The 24,905-nt window shown below is 42.7% G+C and overlaps 1 protein-coding gene across 1 annotated transcript; it reads right to left on the bottom strand.

Moving 5' to 3' along the window:
- Positions 1-3,607: 3,607 nt before the first annotated feature.
- On the bottom strand, positions 3,608-18,003 carry LOC140464236 (uncharacterized). Its single transcript, XM_072559081.1, has 4 exons — positions 17,897-18,003; positions 10,501-10,663; positions 7,769-7,936; positions 3,608-6,657 (listed from the first exon to the last, which is right to left on the bottom strand). The coding sequence occupies exons 2-4, from the start codon at positions 10,648-10,650 to the stop codon at positions 5,887-5,889; spliced, it is 1,089 nt and encodes a 362-aa protein (XP_072415182.1). The 5' UTR covers positions 10,651-10,663; positions 17,897-18,003; the 3' UTR covers positions 3,608-5,886.
- Positions 18,004-24,905: the final 6,902 nt, after the last annotated feature.

Here is a 24,905-nt window from a genome sequence, read left to right on the forward strand (position 1 = left end):
TTACTACAGCAATGGACTTCTGTGCAGACTTTGAAATTAACAAAGGCTACGCTGGAACTGACAATGACTGCACCGAAACTGTCAACGATTCTGCAACGCCTACAATAAACAAACCATGTTACAGAGACAATAACATCATCACTGACGTTTTATATTACAAAATGTATAAAAGTAGCTTGACATGTGCTCTGGTTGAGAGAAGACTCACAGCTGACTGCTGTGCTGTTGGTGTCTTTCTCTTCCCAGAGCTCCGGCATTTCCTTGCACAATAAACTCACCTTTCAAATGAACTGGAATAAATGTCCTTGTTCACCTCCCATAGGTTTGAACTGATAATGCATAACTAATTTTAATACCGATTCCAAGAAACTACATATTTAAATTAATGAAAATCACAACTTCATTGAAAATTTAATTGACTTGCAAGCTAAAAGGAGAGATGATGATTGTTAAGGGGCTGACTTGATTCTGGCTTGCTTATAAGGCAATTGGGGAGTAAAGATGAATCTTTCTGACTCACTGAACTGGAATGTTTCTAGGGGAACAGATTTTTTTTATTCATTCTTTCCCTAATCTGGGTTTAGTCTAGATATCAGCATCCCAAGGCCATTCTATACACGTAACAGTGATGCAAAAAAAGCCTTAACATACAAAGCAGGATCACAGCTGAACAGGCTTATGTGAACTTGTCTAAGATCAGACTGAAATGGGATCAGCCTGCTCCACCTCAAATTCTGGCCATTGATCCAGCAACCCCACCCATCCTGAGCTAGCTATCACTTTGAATCAGACGTCCTTACACCTTTCTTGCAACTGATATGTTATTAAACTTTTTGACACTGTCCAGTCACCAGCTATTTGATCAGTTTAGCGTTTGGCAAGCATCAAGTACCTGCTTTTCTCCACTGGATTAATCTGTTCCTTTTTAATAAACCTTGACCCCAGTTAGCTCGCTCAGATTTCTGCCAAATTTGTCATTCCTTCAGGTACAAATATTTAAGACAAGTGACCTTTTTACGATTTAAAACCATCGGACATGGGAGCAGAAGTGGGTCATAGAGCCTGTTGAATAGCAGAGCAGACACAGCTTATAGCTGACTCTAGATTAGTGGTGCTGGAAAAGCACAGCTGGTCAGGCAGCACTCGATGAGCAGGAAAATCAACGTTTCAGGCAAAAGTCCTTCATCAGGAATAGAGGCAGGGAGCCTCTGGTAATCCTCAACTCCACTTTCCTACATTTTCCCTATAATCCTTTGTCTTCTTTTACCGAGTTTAAAAGTCTGTCTCAGCCTTGCATATACTTAATGACATGGCCTCAACAGCCTTTAACAATAAAGAATTCCACAAATTCACTACCGTCATTCCTCCATCGGTCTAGCTTGTTTTGGAGATTGTCTTAGAGCCCTAGACTCTTCCACAATGGGAAACCACTGCCTGTATTTATCGTGTCAAGTTCCCTAAGAATCTTTCAGTAAAGCTGCTCTGCATTCCTTCTTTGTTCCAACAAGTACAGGCCCAATGTACTCGACCTTTCCTCAAGACAGTCCCTCCATATCTGAAATCCACTGAGTGAACCTTCTCTGAACTGCCTCCAGTGTTTGTATAGTCACCATTTGACTTTTTTTCTTTGAATTTTCAATCGTTTCAAAGAAAACTAAACTAATCCAGAAAATTCAGAGTTACTACCTACAATTGTTCTAATAAACTATTTTAAGATTACATGTGTATTCCAGTGAATGTGTTCAGTGAGTGACTTCCATGATAAAAATAGAACTTGTCATATCAAGCCAGGTTTTATTCTGGGGTTTGACTTGTCTACTATAACCAGTAGTCATACCTGACCAGATATTGAATGGATTCTTGACTTCGACTGATCAAATCCTAACCACTTGCTGAAAAGTGGTTGATTATTTTCACAAGAATTTGATGCCCAAAGTATTGTATATTTAACAGAGAGGTCTCACAACCCAAATTATAGTAGATTGTCCCATCATTTTGTTGCCTGAATTCTCTCTAAATTTATTTTCTCAATTAGCTGAAGAATGTGAAAGTTATAACAAGGCACTACATCAATGAGCAGGTTACAGACTTTAACCTAATTTAATTCTGGTATCGCTGTTTTTGAACCAGTAAGACTGGGTTATTGTTTGGGTCTGTAGATTAAGGTGCAAAGATGGCCTTGTGATGTGCTTTTCCTCTGGATGTGGGACATTAGGGAGTGTTTCCATGTTACTGACAATTATGTCTGCAGGAAGTGTATTTGGTTGCATGGACCAGTTGGAGCAGCAATGAGGAATTTACAGTAGCTGGCAGGTATGATGATGACAGTAGCAGGAATGTAGAAAAACCGCAGATATTGTAAGGTAAATGGGTTGCCTAAGGGCTGGGTGCTGGCCGGTGGGACTAGATTGGTGTATACTAGATTGGGTTGGGATATCTGTTGGGCATGAGCGAGTTGGACCGAAGGATCTGTTTCCATTTTGTACATCTCTATGACTCTATGACATGTCTATCCACAGTTGCAATCAATCAGACCGCAACTTGCAGGAACGACACCTCACCTTCTGCCTGGGCATCCTGCAGCCAAGAGGACTAAACATTAAGTTCTCAAATTTTATATAACCTTTCCGCCAATCCCCTGGTTCCCTTTCTAGCACATTCCCTCCCCCTCTCCACCTTCCATTCCACCTTCCAACCTTCCTTCCAGCTACCACCCATATTCATTCCTCCCATCGAGCAACCAGGCCCCAGTATAGAACTCTCCAGCTTCACTATCTCCCTAACTTCATTGAGCTTCTCCACCTCCTGATGCTGCCTGGCTTGCTGTGTTCTTCCAGCATCCTGTTTGTCCACTTTCGATTCCAACATCTGCAGTTTTTTTTGTCTCGACCAAAATACATGACCTTGTTTTTATCACACCAATGTTTGTGAGTGTTTATTGCATAGAAAATTAGCCAGGGACAACTCTGTCTGTTATTTTGTGATGTCCTGAGGTCATGTCTTAATGAACACAAGTTATTCTTATCATTTTACTCAAATAAAAACACTGAGCATTAGAATTTCCTTTGCATAATACTGTGTATTTATTTTCATTGACTATGATAAAATTACAGCAAATAGTATTGAAAAAGCTTTGGGAGAATTCAATTGATATTCTTCCACCAACAGCATTCAGTGTAGCTGATGTCTACAAATTATTCATGGCTTCAACACTCAGATAATTATTTCTTTATTGTATTCCAACAAATCAACACAGGCAAAAAAAGATTAGCTACACAAATCAGCCTTGCCCAACAAATTCTCCAGAAGACTTTCGATAGTTCTTAAAAGCAAACAGTTCAACATTTTTTGCAAGCTTTTTGCAGAATGCAACATATTTAATTGGATTATAAGATTGAAACGATTTTAATCTAATGATAACGTTTATCAGGCAAACATGAAAATGATCTTTATGCTGGAATAGGTGTAACATACATTATTATGAAGTTTACTGTAAAGCTATCGTTTTCTCTCGCATTTCCGCAGCATGGGAACAGGCCATTTAGCCCAAGTCCACAGCAACCCTCCAAAGAGCATCCTACCAAGACCCCTCCCCCCTCCCCTATCCCTGCATTTCCCACGGCAAACCTCAACTTCTCTGAATAATATGGGTAATTTAGCATGGCCAATCTACCTGACCTGCACATCTTTGGATTGTGGGAGGAAACCAGAGCACCCGGAGTAAACCCACACAGATACAGGGAGAAGATGCAAACTCCACACAGACAGTCGCCCAAGGCTGGGATCAAACCCAGGTCCCTGGTGCTGTGAGGCAACAGTGCTAACCGCTGAGCCACTGTCCCGCTTATCTCATTGTAATTTTTGTTCTTATGATATAATTAAAGGTGAGCAACTTTAATGTAAAAATTTTACTTAAAAGAAGAAATAAGCTCTCTCCATACATAAGTGCTCTGTAGTTCACCATGTAACAATCTAGACTTGGAATATTTTACAAATTTGTCATGATAAAGGTAAATATGGACCATCTATTTTCAAACTCCATCATCTGATTTTAATACCTGAGACCTTTCATTATGTGAAACATTTTTAAAAAGTGACAGGCACTTATCTATAATGGCTGCAGCGACCACCTGACCATAGATTGAGGAAGGTTCAGGAAACCAATATAAACAAAATGGCCGGAACTGAATTTACCACCTTATATTCGAATCAGTCACTGAGTCAGATGTGAAGAAACTGGCATCTCCTGTTCCAACGTGCATATAAGGGGTACATATTGGGCATGAAATGTATGTGAAATTGCAAGTAAACAATAAAGCTAGGCACATGAATACACAAATAAATTGCATTTCAGCAACATTGAGTAAAGAAAGAAATCTGGATAGGTAACAAGGTTTTCTCTCCATATTTCTCTACTGTTCAGGATACAAATCAAATATTGAACAACTGTGGTCTAAGGTTAAAATCAAACTCTTTTGAGTGCATATTTGATGCCATGTTGTACTGGTTTTCTCAGAATCAGCAAGGAATAAATTTCCTCTTTCTTTTACTCAAGCTATTAACTGTTCTGATGAAGGGTCAGTGGCCTCAAGTGTTAACTTTGCTTCCTCTCCACAGATGCTGCCTCTTGCTTAGTTTCTCCTGCAATTTCTGTTTTTGGTTAAGAAGATCAGGTACCAGACAAACGCTTTAACCTTTAAATATAACTTCATTGACTATAAGTGTGTTGTTTTCCATAAACTACCAACATGGTGGTTATCCTTAGCTTGAAGCTAACTGTCTTTCACAAGTCTCTCCTAATTAACCAAAGTACAGGAACTAGAAATAGTTGTTGTATTAATCTTCTCCAATGTTTCAGCAGTCTCTAAGACAGATGACGAGCTATGTATCATATTTTTTGGCGGATTAACGTGAAAACGATAGCTAGTGTATTTTTGTAAGGTTGACTAGCAATTTATAACAGTGATATTGTAAAAAAATGCTATAACAGTGAATATTTGAAAAGTAAGCCAAATCTAAATTAAGCTTGCAGTTTGAAAACTTAACCAATGCAGTTTTTATCTCCATTTAAACTTGTGTTTGCCCAGTTTTTTTTGCTTTGCCTTGTTCTCAGTAAAAGAGTAAAGCTCTAATTCTAAGAGGAAGATGATTTCAGTGTATATTTGTCTCAGATTCAGTGGGACATCATATATGTTTTATTGCTATGCTGTTGTTAAGCATGTGTTAAGTAATCAGAATGAGACATGGAATTCTAGAAATAAGTTATAAAGTATCATTGGCAGATCAATATAAAATATTCTAAATGGGAGTATACCATTCCCCCCATTATTTGCCAAAGTTCAGGATATATGGTAAAGTTGAAGACCAGCATGTTATAATATGCAAATGGTGGAAAGAAGTTATATTGGCCATTCAGTATTCCTATCTGCATTAGTGGGATATTTGAGTTAGAAATGACCAGTTTCTGTGCTACAATAAACTGTACAGCAGTTGATTGAAATACAGAAGTTAGACTATTTGAAAATAGTGACATGATTAATTTTCAAATTTTTGCAGAAGTTCCACAGTTCCAGTTTAGTGATGACCCATCACCATCGTGGCTTGGAGAAAATCAGATGTTTTTAACGTTTAGAAGTGCAAATACTGTGTCTGATGTACTGCATGGGGATAACCTTCCAGATAAACAATTAACAGAGGAAATGCAAATTTGAATACTGATAATATGTACCCTAGAATTTCTGTCCATTGAATCGAAGTAATTGTATAAAGCCATAATACTCCAGAGCTGCATACAAGCAATATACTTATTAGTAGGTTGATCAGGAACATGACATACTGTGCATTCTAATGTGCTTTCAATTTAGGAATCTTTCCAGGCAGATCTCTTTATAATTGATTATCTTCAAATGGAACTACACCCATGAAGCTAAACTCTAACCATATGAGGTTTTGTGTAAGTCGTGTATTTTTTGCATTTATTAATTCATCACGTCCAGTTGGAAACTGGTTACGATGCAGTCTTGTGACAATTTGGTCTTGAGACTTCAGAAGCTGGCTGAGTGATTCACACTCTGCACAGTTTCCATATTCCCAATGAGCATGTTCAGCAGCTTGGTAAAATGGATAAAACTGAATGTTTGGGAACATTTCAAAGCATCTTTCACAAGGTGCTCTGGGAACTAAGGATCCAAATTTCCTGTCATTGACATCTCTGGCAATTTGAAGAAACCTCGGCACTTGCTGATCCCCGAATCTAGCCAGAAGATTTTCAACACGTTGGTTTGCCTGAGTGCTTTGTCCACGAGTGAATATGTTAAATGCCATCGAACGGACACGAGGAGGAAATCTAAAGGCATTTTGATCGTACTGATTTGCAACACATACTGCCCAGCTAATATCACTGTGCCATGTGTAGCAGCACAATATATCGATCATTATTTTTCTCTGTCTATCTCCTCTACATGACACTGAAGCACCAAAGTAATTGGGTGTTCTACTTCCCATAAGCTCATCATTAAAATAGCACAAGTTAATAACTGTTGATACAAAAATATTCCGGCATAGTGTGTCACCGTTAGGAACTTCCATATCATTTATCGTCGATAACAGACGTGGCAAAACATTATCTTCATGTCTTGTTCCGACAATGTCAACAATCTGTAAAACAAATGTGTACAATACAAAAAGAAATAACTTAACAACTTACATTTCTTTAACTCCTTTAAACTTAAAGCATTTGACAAATTAGTTTTCACATTCATTTGTAGCTAAACAGACAATTAGGGAAGATCATTACCATAGAGCAAAATCCCACAAAGCCAGGTATATTAGAAAATAGGGTGAGTGGAAGGTTGATCACTCACAAGAAGTAAGAGAGAGTCAGGGATTAAGATAAACTTTTAGGGCAACCATCATGAACAGATCTAATTCAGGTTTGACGACAGCAGATTGGTGTGACTGAGGATTCCCCACCTGGAGAGGCAGGATGTAATTACAATATTTAAATGCAATTGTCAAATCATGGCAACCACTTAATTTTAGCAGCATTGGACAAGTTTCCCAGGGCTCAGGAAACCTGTCAGTTCATGCAGGAATCAGCAAATGAGTGTTTCTCCAGCAATGGTTTGAGGACCAGAAAGAGCAGGAATGTGTCCCTTTAACTTACCAAGCACATGTTCTGCCATTCTTCAGAACCCATTGAGAATAGTCTACCTTAACCACATTCTTTCCTTCAATTATAAATATTCCTTCCTATAATTATAAATTCCCTCTCAATCTTACCGCCACCCTTCCCCGGCAATCTCTACATTCCTGCTCCCATTTTTAAAATCCTTTCTCTCAATGCTCCAGGTCATTCCACAAGTCGTCCTTCAATGACAAATGTAGCATATTGTGAACAACTATCCTACAATGTAAAGCTACTAGGCAGTGGTTTAGCTCAGTTGGCTGAATATTTGGTCCGTAAAGCAGTGTGATGCTAATAGCATGAGTTCAGTTCCTATCACCAGCTGAGGTTATCATGAACAACTCTCCTTCTCAACCTCTTCCTTCACCTGAGGTATAGTGGCCCTCTTTATTCAACAACACTCCCCACGGCCCTACCATTAACTGTATAAGTCTTTGCCTGACACAAAACACAACACCCCGCATTTATCAAAATTAATATCCATCTGCCATTTCTCAGCCCATTGGCCCGGCTGATCAAGGTTCCATTGTACTCTGCAACTGTCCACTATCCCACCAATTTTGGTGTCATCTGCAAACTTACCATATCAAGTAGCACTGTGAAAGGGGGACGTCTTGGAATGTGGGTGCGGCACATTTCAAAGACATCTGGATACCTTGCAGATAATTCACGGTTACTTTCCTGCAATATTTCTTCTGGATCGACCTTAGGACGATTAATCTGGCCATAAAATAATATTATGTGCAATATCTGTGAAATAAAAACCAAACATTTCAAAAGTAACTTTTCTGTCACAAACAAACAGAATTTCACAATTGTTACATACAGAAGTAGGTGATTCTGCCCATTATGTCTGTGCTGGCTGTCCAAGTGACCATCATGAATTAAAGCCATTCCCCTCCTTTCTCCCCTTAATTCTGTACAATGGCCTGATTTTATAATGGCCAGATAGTCATTTCTACAACATAGATTAGAGCTACTCATCAGGTTGAAAAGTTGAACCATTTCTATATTAATACCAGGAGGATGAGAAATGGCAGCAGAGGGCGGCATGATGGCACAGTGGTTAGCACTGCTGCCTCACAGCGCCAGAGACCTGGGTTCAATTCCCGCCTTGGGCAACTGTCTGTGTGGAGTTTGCACATTCTCCCAATGTCTGCGAGGGTTTCCTCAGGGTGCTCTGGTTTCCTCCCACAGTCCAAAGATGTGCAGGTTAGGTGAATTGGCCACGCTAAATTGCCCATAGTGTTAGGTGAAAGCGTAAATGTAGGGGAATGGGTCTGGGTGGGTTGCTCTTCGGAGGGTCGCTGTGGACTTGTTGGCCCGAAGGGCCTGTTTCCACACTGTAAGTAATCTAATCTAATCAAATAAAAACAAGTTCATGCAAACAGAAACATTTGTACTGAAGAAAAAAGCAATAAGCATGAAATAATGGGGCCCTGGTTTAACCAGTATATCTCTAGATAGATTAAGATACTAATGGAAACTTCCTGCAGACTAAACAGGCCTAGCAAAGCAGATGGAGCAACTTTAAAATGATTGAAGGAAGATAATGCTTTTATAGAGATACATATTCTGTCAGCAGTTCAGGAGGTGCAGATGCCCAACATCCTTCAACAGTTTCTTCTGCATGTGTGGGGCAGTGTTTCACATCAATGCATCAGTCTCAAACTCAGCAGCCCTGCCATTTCCAGTCAAGAATGATGCTGAAGAATGAATGAATTAACAGGACAGGGCCCTGTAAGCCTGCTCATCCTCCAACATTCCGAGTTGTCCAATGCAAAAGAATGGATGAGGCTGAAACCTCTGCAAGTGTCTTCAGCCAAAAGTGATGAATTGTTAATCCGATTTCTCTACCCAAGATTCCCATCATCATCAAAATCACTTTCAAGCAATTGGTTCACTCCATGTCATGTAAGTAAGTTGTGGCATAGAAAAGGCAAGGTGGTTCTGAAACATCTTGCCTGTAGCCTTTACCATGTATGCACCAGAGCTTTCCCACCTAAGCTGTTTCATTGTTTATCCCTTTAGTAATATTATAACAACAGATCAGATGTCGTCATTTATCTCATCACTGTGGATGGGATTTTGCTGTGCACACATTTGGTTGCCATAATTGTCCATCATGTACCCGTCCCCACACTTTGAAAGTACTTTTTCTTTTAAATGCAAAGCCATTTCTCTTTCCTGGACACTGAAACTAACACAATAATACGGAAGATTGTAACCTAGCCTCAAAAATCGGGATCTATCTCACAAGCCAATGAAAGCCTTATCAAGAACCTCACGAAAATCATGAAAGGTATAAAGAAAGTTTTCAAAGGTATGATCTGGAAACATCTATCACTATAAGAACCAGCAAGTATCCGTTTAAACTATTGATTTAACTTAATAGCTCTGATCGTACTCTGAGTTTATAATCTTATTAATTCCGTTACCATTGTAATAACCAGTTTTAAATTCATAATTTCACAGCTCCTAATTTGACATGATTAAAAATCACACAACACCTTCATCAGGTGGTTGATTTAGAAGCACCACTCTGAATGCTACTGCTTCCAAATAAACCTGTTGGACTATAACCTGGTGTTGTGTGATTTTTAACTTTGTTCACTCCAGTCCAACACCAGCATCTCCAAATCATAATTTGACATGAATACATGTAGAAAAGTAAGATATTCACGGATGAATTGTTTAACCTTTTTTCTTCTTTGATTTGCTTTGTTTACCTCATACTGGTCACATTGTGAATCTCTCTCACTGATGCTTTTATTCCCATTGTACACTCACACCCTCCCATTGGTCCCACAGTGGCTTACTCTCTCTGATGCTCCTTTTATTTCCCACTGTGCTCTCGCCCTTCCCAATGATGTCACCGTGACTCTCTCAATCTCTCCACCACTCCTTTTATTCCCCTTGTTGTCTCACCTGTCCTGCTGGCCTAGCAGTGAATGGCCAGGTATAGATCACGTGGAAGATAAGGAAGAAGATGTTGCTGACTGGAGAGTGAAGCAATGTTATCCTTAACTCTGAAGATTCAATTTTCATGGGGCTTGCATTTATAACAAGAGACAGTTTGTTATATTGGGTGTTTTACATGGTGTAAAGTTCCATGGAGATCCCTCCCTGTTTATTAGTTCACAAAGCTGGGTGGATGGTGGTGGTCGCTCCAACAATATATCAATTCAAAATGATCATAAATAGAAAATGGCAGTTATCAACTAAACAGTGTGTTTGTGAGAGGGAATACTGTACCATGTACCATGCACTTTCCACATTTGATGATTCTTTAATGTATAAATTAAAAAGAATACCTCTTTGATGTAGGCTGTAGCTTTAGGTTGATCAATAGCGCCCTCATCTGCAGCAGATTGAATGATGTTCTTAGCTGTTTGCAGAAACTGATTTGCACTCATGGTGAAGATTTGGACCTGCTGTAAATCATTTGCCAAAAATGCCTGCATTCTCCTTTCAGTCCTAGAAATAAGTTAAAGTGGTGATTGAACAAGTAACAAAGGAAAATGCCTATTTTGAAGCAATTTATTGGTTATATTTTCTGTCCCTTTTACTGCCTCTCTACATTCAGTATTAGTGTCCAAACAATGGGATAAGACATTCAACCATTGCAATATTGTCACAAACACGTTACACGAAATCTATCTCCTCTGCCATTCTGTAAGGTAACCTACTCAGAATTCCCTCCACTCTATGTAATTGAGGAATGCAGGTGTGGCCAACATCTTTAATTAATTATCATGATTACTGCCCCAAATCTGATCCCTGAAAACACTGTTTCTAGCTGGTCCATGGACAATGCAGTATTATCTATCAAGTACCCATTGTGGCTGTGTTTCTGAATCTCAATAACAGCCTTGCCTCACCCTGATCCTTGAAACGAAAGAGGATAGTTTTCTGAAATCCACAGTGATGAATTACAAAAGGGGTTTTTTTCTCACCAAATAGTTGGCCACAAGAAAAATGCTGCGCGGCAAGGCTGTTATCGAGATTCAGAAACACAGCCACAATGGGTACTTGATCGATAATACTGTATTGCCCACGGACCAGCTAGAAACAGTGTTTTCAGGGATTAGATTTGGGGCAGTGTGAAACAAAGGACATGACCAATTCTCTAGATTAGAATGATTCCTAGAAACATATGTGCCACTAAAAACCTTCCATAACAGTTCCCTTAATTTCATTACCAAGAAATATTTTCATTAATCTTGCAAGTCTTGCACTTTATCCTGGAATTTAATGTAAATTATAAAGCCACAATAATGATTAATATGCAGCATTAATAAAATAAAATGGTAATCGACATAATCATAGAACTGAGGATCAATAAATACCTAGACTTGGTGGTCCCCAAAACTTGGTTTTGGAGTGCAAAAGAAATGGCAGCATTAGGAAATATCATTCATTTGAACCTTTCAAACTTCTCCTAATATCAGACTTGTTCAACTAACCACAAATTTGCTAATATTATTCCTTTATGAATAAGTCTTTGAGCGAGAGAATCTGAGCAACAGAAAGGAGACTCTGTGCTCAGATTGGGAGGGGGGATAAGTGGGGTCTCTCAGGAATCTGATCTAGGCCCTTAATTTTTTCACAATATCCATTACTGACTAGGATGAAGACATAGAGTTATGTGCCATCAAGTGGTACTAAGTTTGGAATGGTGGTTGTAGTACATACAGGAAGCAGAAGCTCTCAAGGGAGAGGCAAAGAGTAACTGAGTGGGTACAAATACAGCAAATGAAATTTAATATGGACAAGTGTGAGAACATCCAAAATTGTCCTGAAAAAGATAAATCTAACTTCTCCCTAAACAGTGGAAAATGAAAATTGCAGAGAAAGACAGATGTAGAAGTCTAAGGCCCATTTGCCCATCACTCCTGTGCTCTCTGAGCGAATATTGTCTCCAATTGGCCAAGCTTTGATTAAAAAATTTGCATCATTTGTAATATTTCTTTATAATATCCCTAGCGGAGGAAAAGGTGGGGGGGTGGTGCCAGTGTAGCTGCGGAAGTTGAACAATTCATCTATCTCGGGCGACTGACTCAACACAGACATTTACTATAAACCGACCAACTCCCACAGCTGCCTAGATTACACCTCCTCCCACCCTGTCCGCTGCAAAAATGCCATCCCATATTCCCAATTCCTTCGCCTCTGCCGCATCTGCTCCCAGGAGGACCAATTCCAATACCGAACATCCCAGATGGCCTCCTTCAAAGACTGCAATTTCCCCTCAGACGTGGTTGATGATGCTCTCCACCGCATCTCCTCCACTTCCCGCTCCTCCGCCCTTGAACCCCGCCCCTCCAATCGCCACCAGGACAGAACCCCACTGGTCCTCACCTACCACCCCACCAATCTCTAGATACATCATATCATCCTTCGTCATTTCCGCCACCTCCAAACGGACCCCAACACCAAGGATATATTTCCCTCCCCTCCCCTATCAGCTTTCTGGAAAGACCACTCCCTACGCGACTCCCTCGTCAGGTCCACACCCCCCACCAACCCAACCTCCACTCCCGGCACCTTCCCCTGCAACCGCAAGAAATGCAAAACACCCTCCCCCTCACTTCCCTCCAAGGCCCCAAGGGATCCTTCCATATCCATCACAAATTCACCTGCACCTCCACACACATCATTTACTGCATCCGCTGCACCCGATGTGGCCTCCTCTACATTGGGGAAACATGCCACCTACTTGCGGAACGTTTCAGAGAACACCTCTGGGACACCCGGACCGACCAACCCAACTGCCCCGTGGCTGAACACTTTAACTCCCCCTCCCACTCCACCAAGGACATGCCAGTCCTTGGCCTCTCCATCTCTAGACCATGGCAACACAGCGCCTGGAGGAAGGGCACCTCATCTTCCGCCTAGGAACCCTCCAACCACAAGTGATGAATGCAGATTTCTCCAGCTTCCTCATTTCCCCTCCCCCCACCTTATCTCAGTCCCAACTCACGGACTCAGCACCACCTTCTTGACCTTCAATCTTCTTCCCGACCACTCTGACCCCACCCCTTCTCCGGCCTATCACCCTCACCTTAACCTCCTTCCACCTATCGCATTCCCAACGCCCCTGCCCCAAGTCCCTCCTCCCTACCTTTTATCTTAGCCTGCTTGGCACATCTTCCTCATTCCTGAAGAAGGGCTTATGCCCGAAACGTCGATTCTCCTGCTCCTTGGATGCTGCCTGACCTGCTGCGCTTTTCCAGCAACACATTTTTCAGCATCTGATCTCCAGCATCTGCAGTCCTCACTTTCTCCTGGTTAAACTTCTCTGTCTTTCTATCTATTTTTACCTTTTTTCCTTAGTTTCTCTAAATCTCTTTTAAATGTGTGTTTGGTTCAAATTTCTCCTTATATGGTTCAGTGTCAAAATTTGATGATGTGCCTATAAAATGCCTTGGGATATTTTATTATATTTAAGGGACGATGTGAGTGCAAGATGCTGTTGTTGTCTAAACATGTGAAATCTAAATGTAAAATGCTGGGAAAGTTCAGCTAGCTGGACAGCATCTGTGGAGAGAGAAATAGAGAAACCATTTCAGAACAAAGATCTCTTCTCAGAAATTCTGAACATTCTGTGCAAGGGGAAATGTTGGTATTCAAAGGGACTCTGCTATCCCCAATCTCAAATCACAGAAAAGTAGCATGCAGGTGCAGCGACCAATTAAGAAATAAATTCTATGGTAGACATTTTTCCAGAGGGTTCTGAAGAAAAACAACATGCAGAGCTTGTAAAGTATTTGAGTGAGGCCACACCTGGAGTACTATGGCCTCTCTTAGTCAGCTTATCCACAGAAAAACCTCAGCAGCCTCTACACTTGTCTCACTTTTCACCAAACAAGTCTCTGCACTCAAAGGGTCCCCTAGTTCCACCAGCTCCTGCAGGATGTCACAGCCAAACACATCTTTCCCTTCCCTTTCATGTCAGCATTACACAGGACTGCTTCCTCTGTGACACCCTGATCCATCTCACTGTCACTCAGAATATCTCCTCACTTCCCTATAACACATGTGCATACAAATGCAGAAGTAAGACTTACTCTTTTATTTCCTCCTTCTCCTCACTGTCAGAATTTACAAACACACCTTCTGGGTGATGCAGTGATTTACCTCTACTTCATTCCATCTTGTCTAGGTTATTTGTGACTCATAATGCTGACTCCTCTCCATTGGTGAGATTAAACATAGACAGGGTGACCAAGTTGCAGAACACCTCTGCTCCGTCTGCAAGAATAGCTTGAACTTCTGACTGTTTGCCATCTCAAGAAACCCACTTTTCTCTCATGCTCACATTTCTGCCCTCGGCTTGAAAGAGTTTTCCCACAGAAGCAAACCCACAGAATCTGAAGGAACAACACCTCATTTAACAGGCTTCAGTCTTCAATATTGGGATCAACACCTTCAGAGAATGAACTCTCTCCTGCACTGGATTGCACACTCAGTGCCTTGTTTGGGACGTTTGCACTGAGCGGAGCTGACCTATTTTCTGATACTGACACTTACCAGCAGAACTTACTTTTCATCTATATCTCCCTTTTACTCCCATTACAACCCACTTTGCCTTGTGCTGAGGTCAACCTTGCCATCTATTATATGGGAGCCTCTACCTTCTTCTTTAACACATGGTAAACCTTGACGTTCCCAGCTCTCTTCTTCTCTAAAGGGTACTCACACCAGACACTAAACATTAACTCTATTTCTCTCTCCACAGATGCTGCCAGACCTTCTGAGTTTCTCCAGCACTTAGCTGCTTTTAGTTCAGATTCCCACCATCCACAGCATGCTGTTTCTACTGACAAAGGACACAACAGCGTTTGAGAGAGTACAACGTGTTCACAAGATTGATGTTCAGGATGAAGGATTGTCCTACACGGTGAGATTTGTTTACTAAGCCAATGTTATGTAGAATGTAGAAGTATAATAGGTGTTCTCCTTGAGGTACATAACATTCTTAAAAGGGTTAACTGGGTAGATTGTGCAACAGTGCTCTTTGGTTACAGAGTATAGCACTAGGTGGTATGGAAAACTGAATAAAGAGTCAACTAGTTAAGATTAGATCAGAAGTATTGTCTTCATTCAAATCCTCTGAATTTGGAGAGGGATTCCGGATGATCAAATCTTAGGTGATGTTCAATAAGGGTTTCCATAGAAATACTACAGTGTGGAAACAGGCCTTCAGCCCAGCAAGTTCACCCTTTAAAGAATATCCCACTGAGAACCAATCCCCAATTACTTTACATATGGCCCTGACTAATGCACCTAACCTACAGATCCCTGAATGCTGTGGGCAATTTAGCATGGTCAATTCACCTAACCTGCACATTTTTGGACTATGGGAGAAAACCCACATAGGCACGGGGAGAATGTGCAAACTCCACACAGATTAGGCTAGAATTAAACCCGCGTGCCCGGTGCTGTGAGGCAGCAGTGCTAACCACTAAACCACCATACTGCCCCTTTAATGATGAACATGGATATGGAACCAAAGTGGATAAATGTTGCTAAGACACAGAGATGCAATATTTTAATTGTAATATGGAACAGGTTTGAGGGACTGAATAGCATCCACCATTCATATGACGCATTCATTATGTGGAATTATATCACGGAGTTACAGTTGTAGCTCTGGATTTGAAGAGGGATTAAAAATTCTCGTTGAGAGAAGCACCAGAGGCAATGTAGACAAGAGATGTGTAGCTGATCCCTGGTGTGAAAAAGCTATTTATTTGGCATCAACGTGAGAAATTTAATAAAATTGACTTGAACTCTCAGTGAAAATTACAGACAGAAATTAATATTCGAGCAATCAGTTAACTTGGAATAAGTTTAACCTTGCTGGCAGGGAGACTTAAGAGTGGGTTCTCTGTACAGAATGGATAGTCTGAAAATCAGGTTTCATGCCTGATTATGCAGTAATGTCAGCATCTCTCAGAGCACCCGAGTATCAGCTCTTACCCCAATCAGACAGAAGCAGCTTGGACTGAGTTCATGCCTGGGTGGGGAAACCAGATAATCAGGAGACAGTGAGGTCTGCAGATGCTGGAGATCAGAGTTGAGAGTGCGTTGCTGGAAAAGCACAGCAGGTCAGGCAGCATTTGAAGAGGATGAAAATCGACATTTTGGGCTGGAGCACTTCATCAGAAATGTTGTTTTTCCTGCTTCTCGGATGTTGCCTGACTTGCTGTGCTTTTCCAGCAACACACTCTCAAACCAGATAATTAGCTGATGCGTGTGAAAATGAGAAAAGGGAACTTTTTCTTGACTTCCTTCTTGTTGGAATTGCTTAAAAGTAAGTTCTGCTTGGTCAAAGCAGAGTTCTGGTTTCGAAAGGAAAGCTCAATTTGATAATAACTGACTAAATTAAAGAAAAATGTTCAAAATGATTTTCTCAGCTGACCAGAGGAATGAACATTTTCAGTACAATGTTCTGCATGAAATCAAGCAAAAATGCTCCATTTCCAATGAATTCAACAACATAGAAAGAATTCAATTTATACAAAACTATGCAACTTGTATTATTTTGTCAAGCAAGAATGTAAAATTGAAATTTTATTGTTTGCTGCATCAAATTTCACTGATGGCCTTTTTTTTATATTTGCACAATCATTATCCTGAGATCAAGACTGGCCCATACAGTATGAGCGTGGAATCCACCAAATACATTATTAACCATGACATAATCCATAAAATAGTGGATCATCTAATAAATGATGTGTAATATCACCATATTCAACAACTCCCTGTCCCACAGATAGCTGGAAAACACAGGCTTTCATCAACCAGTAAAGTAGAAGCAAAACTCAAATATATAATGTATCTGGGTTAGATCCCTATCATAACATCAAGCAACATTTCCTGCTAGCTGCGTGAATCCAATAGACTGATACATTGACCTGTCCATTTGAATATGAGAAAACATCCAATTCTACTCAATGATGAAAACAAACCCAATGGATACTGTGCCCAAGCAGCACAAGAAAAGTACAGAATTCTCACTCTCTCACTCAAATTCCTATACATTGACAAGCAGTAAAATGCAACACAAAATTATGTTGAATTTTTTCTAATAACATTTTCCTGATTGTGCTTACAATTTGCCTTCCTGTTGATGTTACTAAACTCCCCTCCCTTTCTCTCTACATACGATCAGAGTCTGAACATCCGTCCAGTATTTCATTGCTGGCCCTGCAGGATTCTGTGCGGAGGACAGTGAGTCAGGGACCAGGGTGTAGGCTATTGTCAGATTGTGCTGAGTGGGACTGGGGGGGCAACGGGGCTGGTCAATCTGGAGGACGGGAATCCTCACCTGATTCTGTAATAACGTCACTTACCACCCTAACCGGAGTTGAGGTACTTGGAATGAGTCTGGGTGGAATTGTCCGATGCCCAAAAGTGGAAAAGTGAAACTTATTGTTGATTTCCTTCAAACTCCAATTGTGTTTTTGATTGATCAAAGCAAGGTTTAAGAAAACCTAAAAAAAACTCAGTTTAAAATAACCAGAATTCAGATATTGAACACTGAAAAGCTTGAATATTTTTTCTCTCCTCAACATTGCAGAACGATTTGACACATTTAATGCGGTATATGCAGATACAAGACAGACACTTCACAGCAAACACATAGTAACCAAATGAATGACATTGTACGAGTTTCAGTCAGTTTGGTGGTAAAGTTCAGACCTGGCTGCCTTGGGGATTAAGTGGATGGCTTCACTGTCAGACTTTGCTGAGACCTAGCGCCCGTTCAGTTGCAGGGAGTGATTATTTTCCACCTGATCCTGTAAGAGTATCAGCAGAAATCAGAGTCCTCAGAATCATGCCTCAAGAAATTGGGTAAGAGGTGGTGCTGCGTTTTGGGGGGTGTGAACCAGATTACTATTGGATGTAAAGGCCGATTGTGGACTTCCTCAAAGAGGACTTTGCATCCATCTTCACAATCTATACAAGTCAGGCTGGAGCACTGCGAGATATTAGAGGAAGTTAATGTCATGAAGGGAAGTGCTAATGGGTTTAACAGTCTTAAAAGTAGATAAATCTGCAGGCCTGATTAATGTGCATGGCAGGGTGCTGAAGGAGGCAAAAGATGAGATATCAAAGGCACTGGCCATAATTTTCAAATTCTGTTTATCCACAGATGAGATGCCAGAGGACAGAAGGACTTTTAATGCTATCCTATAATTTAATAAAAAAGGATGAAAGTTTAGACCCAGAAATTACAGAGCAACCAGTCCAATCCCAGTGCTGGGAAGTTTATTAGAAAGAATGTTTAGGGAGAGAATATACTGTACTTGGAAAGACTCAAATTAATCAGGGATACCGGGCGTGGAATTGTGAAGAGATGGGTGTGTTGAACAAATTTAATCAAATTGTTTGAGAAGGTGACCAGGAGCGCCAATGAGGGCAAAGGATTTCAGTGGTCTACATGGACTTTCAGAAGGCTTTCCATAAGTTGGTCAAGCATGTCGGAGCCCAAGGGATCTCAAACAAGTGACAATGGTGAACCCAAAATCGGCTGAGAGGCAGAAACTGGAGGGTGATAGGAGAGTTTGTGACTGCAAGGCTGTTTTAAGGTGGATTCTGCAGGGCTCAGTGCTGGGGTGCTTGCTGTTTGTGATGTACGTTAATAATTTGGTCATAAATGCCAGGGGATATGTGCAAGAAGTTTGCAGATAACAGGCAAATTGAGAGTGCAGTAAATGGTGAAGAGAATACCAGTAAACTACTGGAGGGCATTAACTGTCTGCTCAGGCAGGCTGATCTGTGGTAATTGGAATTCAAATCCAGAGAATTGTGGGATAATGCACTTGGGAAGGGCTAGCAGGAGAAGGAATTGCACAATGAATTGATAGCCTTGGAATGAACTGAAGATCAGAGGAACTATGGCGTATATATCCATCAATTCATTAAGGTGGCAGGGCAGGTAGGTAAGTGGTTAAGGATGCATAAAGAATCCTTGCATTTGTTAACTGAGGCATAGGAACAGGGAGGATATGCTGAAACTGTATAAAATACTGTTTAGACCAGAACTGGAGTATACCATGCAGTCCCGATCACCACATTATGGGGTAAATAGGATTACACAAGATAGAGTGCAAAGGAAATCTACTGGGATGTTGTCTGAGCTGGAGGGTGGGAGCTATGAGGAAAGTGTGGAGCAACTGGGGTTTTTCCTTGGAGCAGTGAGAGGAGACCTGATAGTGGTGTATAAGATTATGAAGGGCATAGTTAGGGCTGTTAGCAAGGCACTTTTTCCATTAGTACAGGCGTCAATAATCAGGGGCAATGCTTTAAGATAAAAGGTGGAAGGGTTGAGAAATGTTTTCAACCCTGGATGGAACTGAGAGTCTCAAGTTCACTGCCTGGAACAGTAATTGTGTCAGAAGCTCTCGTACATTCAAGCACATTTCAATATTCAGGAACCTGTTAATTCTCTCAAACGTAACAGTCACGACAGCGTCCAGGATATTGCCAATGACCTGCAGAACGTGGCCTACTCTCACGTGGAGATTGATGCAGTGGAAACCTTTTCTGTGGACCAAGCCTGCTGTTGCTTATAGGCCTTTGTCAGAGCAACACTGTTCCTTGGGGAAACCCAGCACTGATGAAAGGTCCCACTGCCCAAGCTGTGTGACCTTCCTCATCCCAGGGTGAAGGATATGAACAGCTGGACAGAGGAGAAAATAACATTTTCAAGGCACTGTGAACCTGCACCCCACGGTCTCTTTGTTTGGTAACACTCCACAGGATCTTACCACTAAGTACAGGGGGTAGTATCAATATTTGCCTCATTGTTGTGCAGGTTCCCATTCTGCCATCCATTGGATAGAAACCAGTCAGTAACAATTTCTGACTTGAAAGTCAGAGCAATTCCCTGGGAACTCCGGCTCACCACTTACTCCTTTGGCCCTCCATCTAGGACACCAAGCTCCAACATCTCAGAGAGGAAAGTGAGGACTGCAGATGCTGGAGATCAGAGTCGAGAGTGTGGTTCTGGAAAAGCACAGCAGGTCAGGCAGCATCCGAGGAGCTGGAGAATCGATGTTTCAGGCACAAGCCCTTCATCAGGAATGAGGCTGTGGGTCCAGGGACCCGAGAGATAAATGGGAAGGGTGTTGGGCTGGTGGGAAGGTACCTGAGAATGCAATAGGTAGATGGAGGTAGGGGGAGGAGGAAGGTGATAGGTCGGAGAGGAGGGTGGAATGGATAGATGGGAAAGACAATGGACAGGTCAAGGGGGCAGTGCTGAGTTGGAGGTTTGAGACTGGGATTAGGGACGGGGAAGGGAAATGAGGAAACTGGTGAAATCCACATTGATCCCATGTGGTTGCAGGGTCCCAAGGCAGAAGATGACGTGTTCTTCCTCCAGGTGGCAGATGGTTAGGGTTTGGCAATAGACGAGGTTCAGGACCTGCATGTCCTTGGTGGCATGGGAGGGGCGAGTTGAAGTGAATCACCACAGGGCAGTAGGGTTGGTTGGTTTGGGTGTCTGAAACGAGCTGCAAGTCCCCAATGTACAGAAGACCACACTGCAACAGATACAGTAGATGACATTTGTGTAGGTACAGGTAAATTTCTGTTGGATGTGGAAGAATCCTTAGGGCCTTGGACGGAGGTGAGGGGGAAGGTCTGGGTGCAAGTTTTACACTTCCGGCAGTGGCAGTGGAAGTTGCTAGGAATGGAGTGAGGGCTGGTGGGGGTGCGTGGATCTGACAAGGGAGTCACAGAGGGAAAGATCTCTCTGGAATGCTGATAGGAGTGGGGAGGGTCTGTTTGTAGGTGGTAGAAGTAGCAGAGGATGATGCGATGTATACGGAGGTTGGTGGGGTGGAACATGAGGACAAGGGAGGGTTTTGTCCTTGCTGCATTGGGAGGGGTAGGGTTCAAGGGCATAGGTCCGGGAAGTGGAGAAGATCCATTGAAAGACATCTTCGACCACGTGGGAGGGGAAATTGTGATCTTTGAAGAAGGAGGCCATCTGGGATTTTCTAAGATGGAATTGGTCATCCTGGGAACAGATGTGGCAGAGGCAGAGGAATTAGGAATAAGGGATGAAGTTTTGACAGGAGGCAGGGTGGGAATCAGTGGGTTTGTAGTAGATGTCTGTGGTTAGTCAGTCACCGGTGATGGAGATGGGGAGGTCCAGGAAAGGGAGGGTGGTGTCTGAGATGGTCGGGGTGGAAGATGTTCGTGAAGTGGATGAACTGTTCAACATCCTCATGGGAGCACAAGGTAGCGCCGATACCGTCATCGATGTAGTGGAGGAAAAGGTGGGGAATGGTGCCACGGTAAATATGGAAGATGGATTGTTCCACATACCCAATGAAGAGGCAGGCATAACTGGGAACCATGGTGTGCCCATGGCTACCCCTTTGTTTGGAGGAAGTGGGGGATTGGAAGGAGAAGTTGTCAAGGTTGAAGACCAGGGGGATTAGGGTGTCGGTGGAAGGGTAATATTTGGGACGATGTGAGAGGGAGAAATGGAGGGCTTGGAGGTCTTTGTGGTGGCGGATCAATGTGTACACGGACTGGATATCCATGGTGAAGATGAGGTGTTGGGGGCCGGGGAAACAAAAATCTTGGAGTAGGTGAATGGCATGGGTGGTGTCCCAAACATAGGTGGGGAGTTCCTCGACTAAGGGGGACAGGACAGTGTCAAGGTATGCAGAGGTGAACCCAGTGGGACAGAAGCAGGCTGAGACAATGGGTCAACTGCGGAAATCAGGTTTGTGAATCTTCAGTAGGAGGTAGAATTGAGTGGTGCAGCTTTTGCGGATGATGAGGTTGGAGGCTGTGGGTGGGAGATCCCCAGAGGTGATGAGGTTGTGGATGGTCTAGGAGGTGATGGTTTGGTGATAGGAGGTGAGGTCATGGTCAAGGGAGCAGTAGGAGGAGGATTTGCAGGATGTGGGAGAATTGGAAGGAGAAGGGTAAGGCCCAGTTCAACTTGGCGGATGAGCATGTCAATTGAAGAGTACTGGTTGGGCTGACAGTTTCCTCATTTCCCTTCCCCCACCTTAACCTAGCCCCAAGCCTCCAACTCAGCATGGCCCTCTTGACCTGTCCATCGTCTTTCCCATCCATTCGCTACACCCTCCTCTCTGACCTATCACCTTCTCCCCACCTCCATCTACCTATTGCAATATCAGCTACCTTCCCCGCAGCCCCACCCCCCCTCCCATTTATCTCTCAGCACCCCTGGCCCACGAGCATCATTCCTGATGAAGGGCTTATGCCCGAAACCTTGATTCTCCTGGTCCTCGAATGAAGCCTAACCTGCTGTGCTTTTCCAACACCACACTCCCAAATCCAATTTCTCAGAGCATGCTCCATGGACAGTGACTGTAGACATGTTCCATCCACCATTACCCCCAGGTTCCTGTCGGTAATAGCAGGGTGTCAATCTCTATGTCTGGGGCAATTGACAGGAACAATGCAGAGGAGCAGTGGGCTGCCAGTGTTTCCCAGGAGCATGGCTGGTCTTTAAAGAAGGAGCCGATATCAGGGATCCAGTACCACTGCCTGAGGGGAGGTGGAGTCTACCAAAGAGTGTGGTGCTTTATTAATGAGGCAGGGTTCGGAGAATTGCATGAGAATATAAACTGGGGGTCAGAGAGGGAAACCCTCCATGAATCTCATTAAAATTGAGAGTTAGCTGGTATCTGAGAAAATTCATTCCAATTATCACTACATCTCCACAAAGTTTATTCTCTTGGATTCCACATCCCTAAATACTAGATATCTAACATTAAAACCAATGATGTCACCCTGAAATGGTAATCTCAGTCTGTTGGAGGAAAGAACTTCAGATCATTTTGGAAGGAGGTTGATCAGAAAGGAAAAGCATGACCTAGAATTGACACGACAGGAAGCTGCTGTTTGTTCCAACGGGCCTTTTGTTGGTTTTCATGGTCTTTAAGGATGTAACAGCACAAAAAATCAAAATACAGGAGTCAGACATGATCTCCTCTGAGCCTGTTTCATCATTCAGTCTGATCATGGCGACTCACCTTGCTCACTCACACTTACCCACAATATCTCCGTAAACCATCCTTCATTCAGTATCTAAAGTTTTATCTGTCACATTTTGTTAATATATTCATTGAGTAGCATATTTCTGGAACATAGATAATACATTTTATTTGTACATTGCCTCATGGTGCAATAATGTTCGCAGAACTCAGAGCGTCCCAATATCAACCCCTACCCCAATCAGAGGGAAACAGCCTGTGCTGAACTTGGGCAGATAAACCAGATGGTTATCATCATAAACAAAAAGAGGAAATAAGTTGAGTGTATCATCTGAGGAGAGACAGTAATAGTGAGCAGAATCACATTGGGGTCTGAACAATCTGGGCTATGGCGAGATGTGTGGCACAATCAGGCAACAAGGGCACTGAGACCCATCTCAATGTCAGGAGCACCATACGCCACCTTTTATGTTTCTCACCAGAGGGTGGCATGTTTCTCTCTGGGTAGCAGCGGGTTGCCAGTTGGCACTGAATATTTCTTGTCAATGCCTTGTAAACAGCCCAATGTTCCTCATTAATATTTAGCCTCCCAGCTCACCAAACTCACCCAACAAACTAGACAGCTGGAAAACGTGACAAGGGAACCAGAGCAAGGCCTTGGGCAGACCCAGTTCTCCACTTGCTTCAAACTACTTCCATCCGGGAACGGGGACACCAACATTTCAGGGCATACTCCATGGACACCAGCTACACAAAACCTGCATCAGTACAGATTGGCACCGGGCATGTGCCAGCCTCTCAAGGCCATCACGGGAGTCTCTGATTCCAAAAGTGTCAGAAAATGGCCATCTGCATCGGAACACAATCTAACCATTATATACTGCTACATTATATCCTTGTTACATTATATACTCCCCAATTCCCCTCAGGCAGTGATACTGGTCACTGCTGGTACCCCCTGGGTCCCTGATATTAGCTCCATCTTTAAAGGCCAGCCATGCTCCTGGGAAACACTGGCGCACACAGCTCCCTGCAGAGTTCCAGGATGTTTCTGTATTTCAATGCTGGGCCTGAGGCTGCACCAACAATGAACACTGTAATGCTGCGACAATGACACTGTGCACCCAGGCATCTCCAGCCAGCCTCTGGATTGGAACAGGCAGCATCAATTGGCTCTGCACTCACTGCCATAGCTCACAATGAAGCTGCCCCGACCTGGGTGATCACTGCATTCCTGCTTTGCCTCACTGAGCCCTCTTGCACTTTGTCACCTCAGCATGAGGTACCAGGGTCATGTTACTGCTGTCTTGTTGTGCTGTTCAGCACAGACACAAAGCATGGACGCTTTTCCTAGTGGTGAGTAGGCCTCAGTCATATTAGAGGTGATAGCATTCACTGGGGGGTGTCTAGCACTGATGAAGGGCAGCCTCTGATGTCAGTCCAGGCCCTGATCAGGGTGGGGCAGATTCACCCACCAGACTAGCAAAACATCCAGGTGTCTGCCCACAAAGCAGGGCACCTGTTGTCACATCCAGTGTAAATGTCAGGAACTGTGCAGGGCAGGTCCACACTGACAGGACTTGTCCAGGTGCAGAAATCACTTCAAGGGAGGCCAGTGAATTCTGGCTGTTCTACTGAGCAGCAAGAGGTTGTGGTAAGGGAGTTTGGTAAGGTGGGGCATAGGTCAGATTTGGAAAACACCATGGCAGGATGGGTAATTC

Source organism: Chiloscyllium punctatum, chromosome 39, assembly GCF_047496795.1.
Source record: "Chiloscyllium punctatum isolate Juve2018m chromosome 39, sChiPun1.3, whole genome shotgun sequence".
NCBI classification, from domain to species: Eukaryota; Metazoa; Chordata; class Chondrichthyes; order Orectolobiformes; family Hemiscylliidae; genus Chiloscyllium; species Chiloscyllium punctatum.

Excerpts from the sequence above, each read along its gene's own strand:
- LOC140464236 (XM_072559081.1), bottom strand. The coding sequence starts at position 10,650 with ATGCAGGCATTTTTGGCAAATGATTTACAGCAGGTCCAAATCTTCACC. Across the intron at positions 7,937-10,500 it reads CTACAGCCTACATCAAAGAG|ATATTGCACATAATATTATT; the intron begins GTATTCTTTTTA and ends TTTATTTCACAG. Across the intron at positions 6,658-7,768 it reads TCACAGTGCTACTTGATATG|ATTGTTGACATTGTCGGAAC; the intron begins GTAAGTTTGCAG and ends TTTGTTTTACAG.